Source organism: Symphalangus syndactylus, chromosome 5, assembly GCF_028878055.3.
Source record: "Symphalangus syndactylus isolate Jambi chromosome 5, NHGRI_mSymSyn1-v2.1_pri, whole genome shotgun sequence".
Lineage (NCBI taxonomy): Eukaryota > Metazoa > Chordata > Mammalia > Primates > Hylobatidae > Symphalangus > Symphalangus syndactylus.
Window position 1 is genome coordinate 86,577,513 of NC_072427.2, and position 12,479 is coordinate 86,589,991.

Here is a 12,479-nt window from a genome sequence, read left to right on the forward strand (position 1 = left end):
AAGGCACGTTATCTTTTAGGACTTCCTCTCAAGTATCACAGTGTTGCTTCTGCCACAGTCAGAGGCCCACCCAGATTCAACTGGAGGAAACACAGGCCCAGCCTTTCAACAAGGGAAAGTCACTGTCACATAGAGAGGAGCACGTGGGATGGGTATGCTGCTATAGCCATCTTCAGAAAATGAATTTGGACACTCGACATGTGGAAGGGAAAATATAGACGGCCACAAGGTTTATTTTAAAAGAAAGATATTGATACATATTATAAAAGTGTAATAGGCCAGGCACAGTGGCTCACGCCTGCAATCCCAGCACTTTGGGATGCCGAGGCAGGTGGATCACGAGGTCAGGATTTGAGACCAGCCTGGCCAATATGGTGAAACCCCGTCTCCGCTAATAATACAAAAATTAGCCGGGGGTGATGGTGGGCACCTGTAGTCCCAGCTACTTAGGAGACTGGGACAGAAGAATCACTTGAACCCGGGAGGTAAAGGTTGCAGTGAGCCAAGATCAAGCCACTGCACTCTAGCCTGGGAAACCCGGCAAGACTCCATCTCAAAAAAAAAAAAAAAAAAGCGTAATAATTAAAAGTCTGATTCTGGCACAGGATAGACAATGATCAATAGAACCAAAGTGTCTAGAATATTGTGCATACAGGATGTTGGTTTAAATAAAGATGACATTCCCAGTAAGTGGAGAAAAGGCACACTATTATGAAATGGTGTTAGGCCAATCTGCTATGCATTCAGAGAGTAAAATTAGACCCTCAACTCCCACAGCTCCTAATATATATAAATAATTTGAAGCTATACAGGTCCCAATATAAGACATAAATTACAAAATTATTAAAATACAGAAAATCAGTTCTCTTCAGACAGACAAGGCCTCCCTAAGCAAGATACACTGCCTAGAAGCCATTCTGTAAATGACATATTTCACTCCATAAAAACTGTTAAGTTGTGGCCGGGCGCGGTGGCTCACGCTTGTAATCCCAGCACTTTGGGAGGCCGAGGCGGGCGGATCACGAGGTCAGGAGATCGAGACCACAGTGAAACCCCGTCTCTACTAAAAAATACAAAAAATTAGCCGGGCGCGGTGGCGGGCGCCTGTAGTCCCAGCTACTCGGAGGCTGAGGCAGGAGAATGGCGTGAACCCGGGAGGCGGAGCTTGCAGTGAGCCGAGATTGCGCCACTGCACTCCAGCCCGGGCGACAGAGCGACACTCTGTCTCAAAAAAAAAAAAAAAAAAAAAACTGTAAGTTGTAAACACCTAAGCACCAAATAATACATCAACCACCTATACAAAACAGAAACTATAGGAGATGCAAGAGAAACAGAAACACACCACTAACAGAAGACTTTACCATACCACTGTCAGTTAAAGATAGGTCAAATGGACAAAATTCAAAATATAAATGACCTAAACAACACAAGCAGTAAGATAGGTCTTATGGATATTTAACATTACAATCTGGAAACAGAAAATACATTCTCAAACACACATGAAATGTCCAAAAAAACTCATCATTTATTGGGTCACACAATAGTCAGGTTCATAAAATTTTAAAAATAAGTTTTGTAAAGCAAAAATATAAACACTTTCTGAACACAATGCAATAAAGCTAGAAATTTCTAAACAAAACTTTTTTAATCTTTTTTTTTTCTGTAAGCTAAAAAGCTTTCTGTTAAACAACTATTTAATGAAAGGGTGAAATACAAATCAAAAATAGAGAATTTCTGAAAAATAATGATAAAACAATGGGATATATTTAAAGTATTAACTAGAGAAAAATTCCTAACTTTAAAGATCTATAGCAATAAAAATTTAAGAATGAAAATAAATGCATTTCAAACTCCCGAAATCTAAAAAATGAACAAAGTAAACCATAAGAAAACAAAAAGAAGAAAATAATAAAAATGAAAGTAGAAACTTGAGTAGAAAACAGACTAACGATAAATCAGATAAATACATTAAAATCCTGGTTCTCTGGAGGGAAAAAGTCGAACTAGCTAATTTAATCAAGGAAGAAAGAGAGAAAGCACAAATATACAAAATAAGAAATAATGATGGGGGCTGGGCGCTGTGGTTCCTGCCTGTAATCCCAGCACTTTGGGAGATCGCCTGAGGTCAGGAGTTTGAGACCAGCCTGGCCAACATGGTGAAACCCCATCCCTACTAAAAATACAAAAATTAGCCAGGCATGGTGGCAGGCGCCTGTAACCCCAGCTAGTGGGAGGCTGAGGCAGAAGAATCACTTGGACCTGGGAGGCAGAGGTTGCAGTGACTCGAGAATGTGCCACTGCACTACAGCCTGAGTGACAGAGCGAGAGTCCGTCTCATAAAATAATAATAATAAATAAATAATGATGGGAAAATAATTACTGACAGCACATTTTTTTTTTTTTTTTTGAGACGGAGTCTCACTCTATCGCCCAGGCTGAAGTGCAGTGGCGCGATCTTGGCTCACTGCAAGCTCCGCCTCCCGGGTTCACGCCATTCTCCTGTCTCAGCCTCCCGAGTAGGTGAGACTACAGGTGCCCGCCACCACGCCTGGCTAATTTTTTTGTATTTTTAGTAGAGCTGGGGTTTCACCGTGTTAGCCAGAATGGTCTCGATCTCCTGACCTCGTGATCCGCCCTCCTCGGCCTCCCAAAGTGCTGGGATTACAGGCGTGAGCCACCACGCCCGGCCACTGACAGCACATTTTAAAAGTCAAAAAAGCTGGGCGTGGTGGCTCACGCCTGTAATCCCAGAACTTTGAGAGGCTGAGGCAGGCAGATCACCTGAGGTCGGGAGTTTGAGACCAGCCTGACCAACATGGAGAAACCCCCGTCTCCAAACTACAAAATTAGCAGGGTGTGGTGGCGCATGCCTGTAATCCCAGCTACTCGGGAGGCTGAGGCAGGAGAACCGCTTGCACCCAAGAGGCAGAGGTTGCAGTGAGCCAAGATTGTACCACTGCACTCCAGCCTGGGCAAGAAGAGTGAAACTCCATCTCAAAAAAAAAAAAAAAAAAGTAAAGAAAGACCACTTCATATACTTCAATGAAAGTAAGTTTTACAACTTAACCGAAATACATAATTTCCAAGAAAATGTAGTTTATCAAAATTAGCAAATGGCTGAAAACAGACCAATTTCCATTGAAGAGTTACAAAAAAGTACCTGGCCCAGCTAGTTTCCCAAAATCCCATCAAACCTTAGAGACCAGGTAGCTCCAGTGCTACATAAATGACTTCGGAAACAGAAAGTAAGTAAAAACTTCCAAATTATTTTAATGAATTACGCAGAACATCAATACCTAAACCTCATAAAAAGAGCATAAAACAAAAGTTACCGATCAACCACTTGTGAATTATAGATGCAAAAACTCCTAAATAAAACTGAAGTGATGGACTCCAATACCACATTAAGAAAATAATACTATGACTAAGTGGGATTTATACCAGCAATGCAAATATAGTTCAATATTGAACTATGGCGGCTGGGCGCAGTGGCTCACACCTGTAGTCCTAGCACTTCAGGGGACCGAGGCAGGAGGATCACTTGGGGCCAGGAGTTTGAGATCAGCCTGGGCAACATGGTAAGATCCCATCTCTACTAAAAATACCAAAAAAAAAAAAAAAAAAAAAAAAAGCCAGGCGTGGTCCCAGATACTTAGGAGGCTGAGGTGGGAGGATGGCGTCAGCCTAGAGGGGCGGAGGTTGCAGTGAACCAAGATTGCACCACTGCACTCCAGCACTCCAGCCTGGGTGACAGAGCAAGACCCTGTAAGGCACTGTGGCTCACATCTGTAATCCCAGAACTTTGGGAGGTGGAGGCAGGTGGATCCCTTGAACCTAGGAATTCAAGACCAGCCTGTCCAACATGGCAAAACCCTATCTCTACAAAAAAATACAAAAAAATTAGCTGGGCATGGTGGCACACGCCTGTGGTCTCAACTCAATCAAGAGGCTGAGGTAGGACAATCACTTGAGCCCAGGAGGTTGAGGTTGCAGTGACCTAAGAACCCACCACTGCACTCTGGCCTGAGTGACAGAACAAGACCCTGTCTTAAAAAAAAAAAAAAAAAAAAAGAGAGAATTTTAAAAAATCTCTAATAAAATAAAGTGTAAAACACAGAAGTAGACTTGCACAAAAGGAAAGGCAGCCCTTGCTCTTGAGTATGTCTCAACGTTATCAAGATGTTAGTTCTGCATATGGGAATTTATAAACTTAGTTTGATCACAACAAAAATACCTAAATTAAACACGCAAGAGTAACTACAAAAACCCTGAAAAGGATGAAGCTGAAGGAGACATTAATAAACACTATGATACATACTGTCCAAAAGGAAAAGTTTAGTTGCAAATTTGGAGCTGTTCTCAGTAGGTTTGCTCCTAGTTGCGCGTAGGTGTAGCAATCCTGAAACTATTTTATACACATTGTAGCACTGAGCAAATACAGAGATGTGTTGATGTTGGTGAGAGCAGAAATAAATGAGAGGCAAGAAGGAGCCCTCCAGGTTATAAAATTGGACGCATCAGTATCAGTTCATGATTTTTTTTCTTTTGAGACAAGAGTCTTGCTCTGTCTCCCAGACTAGAGTGCAGTAGCACGATCTCGGCTCACTGCAACCTCCACCTCCCAGGTTTAAGCAATTCTCCTGCCTCAGCCTCCTGAGTAGCTGGGATTACAGGCATGTGCCACCACGCCCAGCTAATTTTTGTATTTTTAGTAGAGACGGGGTTTCACCATCTTGGCCAGGCTGGTCTCAAACTCCTGACCTCGTGACCCACCCACCTGGGCCTCCCAAAGTGCTGGGATTACAAGCGTGAGCCACCATGCCCGGCCCAGTTCATGACGTCTAAGGCACATCCCTATCAGCTCTGTCTGCTGAAAGGGTGGAGAGGCAGCAACGCCCCAATGGCAGCAAGCACACTTGCTGCCAGAGGAACCAGGGCTCCACGGAGACGCGGCTGACTCCAGCACAAGGGCAACGAGCTCCCAGAACCTAAAACATCTTGGTATGCCACAAATGATTAGAAAATGCTCAAAAGAACACAGGGGCCAGTGTGAAGTGACTCTCGATGGCCAAATCTGGGACAACCTGAGCATCAGTAAAGGTGACTGACTCTAACCACTGCCTGAACAGAAGGCTCTGGGGGCGCTCCCCAGAATAGGGGATGGGCTGACGGAGGTGGGTGGAAAGGTTAGCACCCTTAGTAAAGACTGGCTCAGGAAAGAATCACCACTGGGTGAGGGGCAGGACACTCATGTCGTCTCACAGTGGCTCCCCAGAGTTAGATTACTGATCGCAAGGGGACAACAGCCCCACACCAGGGAGAAACCGGACAACTCCTGGAAGGAGTGATCAAATCGAACATTACAACCGGGGTTATGGGGAGAAGAGCTGGCACAGCAGGCCAGGGACAGTGTCCTTCTCAGGCACGCCAGGCAGGGGGGGCCTGCGGAGCAGCATGGTGAAAACCCTGGGCACAGAGTCTTGGGCAGAGGCTTCCCTGGCAGAAAACTCCTACGTGTGTCCTCACTCGCTGTGTGGAGCCCCTGGGAAAGGAGGCGGAGCAAAGTCAGCAGAGAAAGGGTGCATGAGGTGAAGTCTGAGGAAAACCAGGTGCAGACTTACAGCTCCTGTCTCATTAAAATCACCAACTACCTCTGTGCCTCAGGTTTAGGCTACAATGTCACAGTGTGTAATAATCTATGTACTTTCTATTCTGCTAAATCTTGCTTTATTTGAGTCAAAATACAGGAAGAAATGCCGCATAGAATTTTCTATTAGTTCACAACAGAAGAAGTGTGTCAAGAATGAAAAGGTTCTTTCTGGATTCATGAATACGCAACTGGAAAATACAAGTGAAAGCTATGGCGGCCACAGGGCTGAGGCCCACTCGTTCCACGGAGAGTCACGGGGTGCCTCCTGCCCAGGCACGGCAATAGGGAGGAAGGACATGGTCTTAGCCTCAGTGGGGTCACAAACAAGCAGAAGAAACAACAGATGACCAAGGACAATGGAGCCACGATGGGAACACGGGGGTCATGAAAACAAAGCAGAAAGTCATGATCAAACACAGCTCAGATTAAGGCTGGCAGCCATGCGGCACAGTGAGACAGCTCACAAGACTGGAGACATGGGAACAGGACTGCGCTCGGGGCCACAGTGAGCACAGCACACCAGACCAGGGCACAAACACGCAACAGCAAGTCCCGCACTTGGCCAAGGAATGAAGGGACAACCCATAACGAGTATGTTAAAAAGTAAATTTGAAAAATTACAGCTGCCTCAACAAAGCCTAGACCCACGCATTTTCCACCCCATCCCACGGCGCGTCCTCCTCCCTCACGGGTACCCACGCAGCACTCTCCACGCATTTTCCACCCCATCCCACGGCGCGTCCTCCTCCCTCACGGGTACCCACGCAGCACTCTCCACGCATTTTCCACCCCATCCCACGGCGCGTCCTCCTCCCTCACGGGTACTCACACAGCACTCTGTCCAGTAAATATGGAGGAAGGGAAACGTGAGCAGAGCTTTGTTTCCTTCTTTGGGCAGCAGCTCCTCTTTGAATTGAACAAAGTTAGACTCTAGGTGAATCATCTTCGGAGCCCGGCCATAGGACCTGTAAACAATTGTTTGAAGTCACTGAGAAAACAACTAAACAACATTCATCAGAAGAGGGGAAACAGAACAACAAATAATGTAATCGTATCCATGAGTTCAGAGCATATATATTAACCCCAAATCATAACTATGCTATTCTGCTCAAAAACATTCTATGAATTATTTTAAACACAGTTCACATGTACAGGTCAAAGCTCCACCTTCCTTCATTTTTCTCAAGTACAAAATCTTTCATTTTCCTCAAGGACACAGGCACAGTAATACATTCTTCCAAGTACTGCATTTAACCAGGGCCACTAGAGACTCAACGGGTTTCAGTGTAACGGAATCTACAATTATGTCACTATAAAAGAAGAAAAGTGTGTCCCAAATGTCCAAAGTGCAGTTTTAACTTATGAAAGCTTTAGGGTTGCATTCATATTTTTGGAAAAACTTGTATTTTATCCAAGAAACAAAGTTATTTGGTGAAAAGATAACAGATTTTTGTTTGCAGAGCACAAATAAAATAGCAGTACAAACCTCTACTTTATTCTCAACCCAAGAAGAAAGAACCCATCAAGAAATCCCACACGCCCCCTGCATCTCATCCAAGGCTCTCAGTGACGGCCTGACGATGCTTCTAACAGCGAACCATAACCGCAGGGATCTCTGTGCCATGCCTGTACTTCTCACTTCTAGCAGCTGCATCTCTTCTGAATGTTATAGCTGGACTTTGTTTTTCATCCAATCTAAGGATGCTGTGTTTAATAACTTAAAACCAACCATCACTAACGTGACTATGCTGATGCTTAAATATGTGCATTTTCTACTTGCCAGCTCTATTTTTCCCTGTCCTTTGGGAGATTAATCAAGTTTTCTTTTTCCATCTTTTCTCTCTGCTGGTTTGAAAGTCTTATCATCTATCTCTATTCTACCGTTGGTCACATTTTAATTCTCAGTATGTAACTTAAGGTTTTATTACAAAGACTAAAGTTAAAGTCTATCCCCCCTTCTCTCTGTTCTCCTTCACATACATCTGAAATTTTACATTTTTAATTTTTTTAAAAAGTGACACCTTAAATTCAGCAAAACATGTCATGTTGCTGGCAGACGTCGCTTTCACCCTGGATCCCTGGGTTCATTTGCCTTCGTATTGGGATGCATCCTTAAATTACTTAGAGGGTCACAAGGTTTCTGTTCTTATAGATGTCTGAAAATATTTGTATTCACTTCAGCGCACCTATCTCCATATCATGACAAGCAATGAACACATGTGAATGGGACTCTGGGGTAGACACAAATGGCTTTCTGCACACAGAAGTGATGGGGCAGAACTCCTGGCCATCCTAGGCCCCACACGGCCACCCGGGAGCCTAGAGGAAAAACCTCTCGGCACCTGTGGCTCACGCAAAGCCCTCAGGGTGGGAAGCTGTGACAGTCTTCCCTCTTGATGACACTGTGAATGATAAAGAATTCTAGGGTCTGGGGTACTTTCCCTCAGGACTGTGGGGAGGCTGTTTGTAAATGTATTTTATGTTGCATTGTAAATGGTTCTGTTAGAAACTGTCTACTCGGTTCATCTTCTGTTTCTCTCTGATTCCCTGGCATGGTTTTCTGTTTGCTTTGTTTTCTTCATTCTGCTTGACATTCACTAAGCTCCTGCAGTATCCCGACTCCCTTCTGGGAGAAACTTGACAACCATTCTTCAAATGTCACCTGTCCTCTGTTCCCTCCACTTTCCTTCTGAAAAGCCCCTCAGGTGGATCCTGGAGCTCCTCGATTTATCCTCCAGAACCAGCTTTTCCTCCATGCTCTCCCACTCCTGCTTTTAGCAATGATCTCCCGAGTCTCTAAGCTCACTTTTTCCAGCTCACTAATTTGCTTTTCAGCTATACAGCTGTTCAGTGCGTCTGGTAAACTTTGTTTCAATTGTTTTCATTTCCTAGATCCAATCAATTAATTTTAAATTTCCACTTTTTATCAAAGTAATTATTTTGTTTTATTTTATTTCATTTTATTTTTTGAGCCACTGTTTTGCTCTTGTCACCCAGGCTGGAGTGCAATGGTGCGATCTTGGCTCACTGCAATCTCCTCCTCCCAGGTTCAAGCAATTCTCCTGCCTCAGCCTCCCAGGTAGTTGGGATGATAGGCGTGTGCCACCATGCCTGGCTAATTTTGTATTTTTAGAAGAGACAGGGTTTCACCATGTTGGCCAGGCTGGTCTTAAACTCCGATCTACCCACCTTGGCCTCCCAAAGTGCTGGGATTACAAGTGTGAGCCACTGTGCTGAGATAAGTACTTCAATACAAAGAGTACTGAAAAGCTTTTCTCTCTCTCCCTCTCTTCCCCCTCACCACCCACCAACACACACACATCCATGTCTTGGTCTGTTTTCTGCTGCTATAACAGAATATCACAGGCTGGGTAAATTATAAGCAACAGAAGGTTACTGCGCTCACAGTTCTGGAGGCTGGGAAGTCCAAGATCAAGGTGCCAGCATCTGGTGAGGACCTTCTTGCTATGTCAAAACCCGCAGAGGGCATCACATGGTGACAGGGCAAGAGCCAGAGAGCCAAAGAGAGCTCACTTTGATAACAAAGCCACTCACATGATAAGGAGCCCACTCCCGTGACAGCAACATTAATCCACTCAGGAGGGCAGAAATTAAGTTTCCAATGCAAGAATGTTTGGGGACACATTCAAACTACAGCAAGTACCTACTCCATCCTTCTCAACCTGCCCTCCTGCATGAGTTTCCAGAGCTGCTGTCACAAACTACCACAAACTTGGAGGCTTAGGACATTAGCTTATTCTTGCATGTTTCATGAGGCCAGAAAGTTGAAATCAAGGTGTGGGTGGGCTTAGTTCTCTCTGGCTGCAGTGGGAGGTTCCTTGCCTCTCTCCCAGCTTCTGGTGGCTGCTGGCATCCTCAGCATTCTTTGGCTCATGGACACATCACTCTAATCTCTACCTCCATCTTCACAAGGTCTTCTCCCCTGTGTCTGTGTCTTCTCTTCTGCCTCTTATAAGGACACTTGTCATTCGATTCAGGATCTACCCTAATTGAAGATGATCTCACATTGAGGTCCTTATCTTAACTATATCTGCGAAGACCCTTATTCCAATAAAGACACATCCTGAGGTTTCGGGTGGACGTATCTTCCCTAAGGTAACACATTTCTTTCCTAAATTTCAAGGTCGTTTCTGAAAAACATAGTCTTTTCCCTGGGGCCATCCAATTTTCCTGAGATAAGTTCTCTACTCTCTTGCCTAGGAAGCATGGATCCGGCTGCAGAGTTCCCGGAGCGGAGCTGTGCCCTGTTCAGAACCTAGGCCAGCTGGTTTTAGAATGGTTTTAGAATGGCCCTTCTCCCTTGCCTTCTGCAGCGCCTCAGATCCGAGGGTCTGGAGCTCTTCTGTCCACAGAAAGACTTTCCAGGTTCCTGAGGGGTGGTGGGGGGTGGGTAGGCAATGACAGCAATCACTTCACTACAGACAAGAGTGGGGACCCTGAGTCTAACTGTCCCTGTCCACACCTCTGCCAACCCCCATCTCCAGCCCTGCTTTCACCCGGGCCTTCCAAGATCTGGCACTTTGTCCCTTGTCAGAAATTCCCCTCCTCTCATGGAGCCACAAGACACAAGGGATTGAACTTCCCCAGCTTTCTCTCCTAATTCCTCCACCTGTTTCTCTTTCTCCCAAAAGCAAAGCTACATCCTCCGGCCTCCGCTGCCTCCTCCTTTCTCTGTCTTTATGCACGTCTGCCTTTTTAGTTCTTTATGTACGGTTATTTGTTTAGCAATTGTTTGGTCCATTTTTTTTAGTCCATTTATTTGTTTAGTATTTATGTAGTCCATTTACTGGAGTTTCAGAGAGGAGAAGAGATGAATACAAATATTAAATCTACACAGTTTCTTTTTATTTATTTTTGAGCCAGGGTCTTGCTCTGTCACCCAGGCTGGAGTGCAGTGGTGCAATCTCAGCTCACTGTAGCCTCCAGCTCCTGGGCTCAAGTGATCCTCTCACCTCAGCCTCCCAAGTGGCTAGGACTACAGGCGTGCACCACCATGTCCAGCTAATTTTATTTCTTCTTTACAGAGACAGGGGTTTCACTATGTTGCTCAGGCTGGTCTTGAACTCCTGGGCTCAAGCGATCCTCCCACCTGACTCTCCTAAAGTGTCTGGATGACAGGCGTGAGCCACCATGCCGGGCCTACATAGTTTCTCTATTTAATTTTTTTCTCAAAATTATCTTGTTTCATGAACCCACTTTTTTTTTTCCCTTTATCTATCAGAATGCCCTTACAGATTACTCCATTTGCTAAACTCTTTTCTCTCTTAACATGTGAGGGCCTCCTCACATGTTAAGCAATTTTTCTCTTACACTCTGTACACTCTTTATATTAAATATTAGCAACTAAATGCATATCTTGTAAGACACTATAATCAGCACAGAAATTAGACTATATTCACCTTGGTAAGTTAACTCCAGAAAGCCACCTTAACCCCTCATGTTACTAAGGCACAAACTGGTGGTCAGAAAGGAATAATGCTATGAGAATCAGAATTACATAAACACAAATAACAACAAGAAATTCTGTATACCCTGGTTAAAATCAGATTACCTATGTTACAAGACAAAATCCAAATTTACAAATTTACATTTGCATATACACAAATTTATATTTACAAGTAACATCTGGTCTTACCAGAAATAAGTTTTCCAAGGAGAGGATTCCCAGCCAGCGATTTCCTATGAGTATGTCACCAGACGACTAACTGTAAACATGCAACAGAGCAACGGTGATGGCTGATCTAACCTCGCTCCTAATTTTTAATTACCATCTTTCTGTTTACCTTCTTGTCCTTAAGGAAAATGCACACAAGCCAGGGTGGAGGGAGGGTCTTGTAAGATGGCTGATACAGCCCAGTTCTTCTGCTTTAAGGTAGAGTCTAAGTGAGTACATGTCTCCTTTGCAAAATGCCTGTGCCTTTAAGACATTCTGGTTAACCATGAAGAATCACAGATCATTCCTGTAAAAGTGAGTCTTTAACTCAAAATAATTGTCTTGCTTCTACTTTCCAACGTCTCGCTAAGAAAACCATCGTAGTCTGGGCACAGTGGCTCATGCCTATAATCCCAGCACCTTGAGAGGCCGAGGAGGGCGGGTCAGTTGAGGTCAGGAGTTCGAGACCAGCCTGGCCAACATGGCAAAACCTGTCTCTACTAAAACTACAAAAATTAGCCGGGTGCAGTAGCGCACACCTGTAATCCCAGCTACGCAGGAGGCTGAGGCAGGAGAATTGCTTGAACCCAGGAGGTGGAGGTTGCAGTGAGCCGAGATTGCACTACTGCACTCCAGCCTGGGCGACAGAACAAGACTCTGTCTCAAAAAAAAACAAAAACAAACATGGTATTCCATAAAGAATAAGACCCATAGATTATGTGAGGTCATTCTGTTTCTTTAGAACTGAGGCTTTTAACTTGTGCTACTTCACTTGTTCACATAGTCTAAACAACATATACTTATTTAAAAACATGTACTTCATTTTAAAAAACGAAGAGAGGGATACAGCCAAAAAACACACAGCTCATACCTTCTCCATTCCATTGGTTCTCTTGGAAGCTGCTGAGAGAGCGTTGGATAAACAGAGGTAAATAAATTCTGATCTCCAGCACCTATGAAGGGAAGAAAGAAATTCAGTTACCATATTTTTAGGTGAATACATGCAAAATGGGCCTAGAGCTTAATAAATTGGTGTTTTCAAGTAATTTTATGTTTAGTAAAACGATATCGCAAGATTCTTCTGTACCTGTGCCTCTACATAACGAGTCTCAGGAAAACCCAGTGCGGGACAGATGTGATGAAGCTGAACCCTCG

The 12,479-nt window shown here is 44.3% G+C and overlaps 1 protein-coding gene across 8 annotated transcripts in view; it reads right to left on the reverse strand.

Moving 5' to 3' along the window:
* TRAPPC10 (trafficking protein particle complex subunit 10) overlaps nt 1–12,479 on the reverse strand; it is a 93,429-nt gene that overhangs the window by 61,347 nt on the left and 19,603 nt on the right. For 6 of the 8 annotated variants that reach the window (XR_010121175.1, XR_010121176.1, XM_055279858.2 and 3 more), the window contains exons 2-3: nt 12,196–12,277; nt 6,480–6,615 (exon numbers count right to left, since the gene is read on the reverse strand). Coding sequence is in view for 5 of the 8 variants with exons in the window: in XM_055279858.2 (XP_055135833.2) it covers nt 6,480–6,615; nt 12,196–12,277 (218 nt within the window). In the remaining 3 variants the exon portion in view is untranslated. Of the gene's footprint in view, nt 1–6,479; nt 6,616–11,306; nt 11,377–12,195; nt 12,278–12,479 lie in introns of those variants that run through there. The other 2 variants (XM_063640516.1, XM_055279863.2) reach the window with 2 other exon arrangements.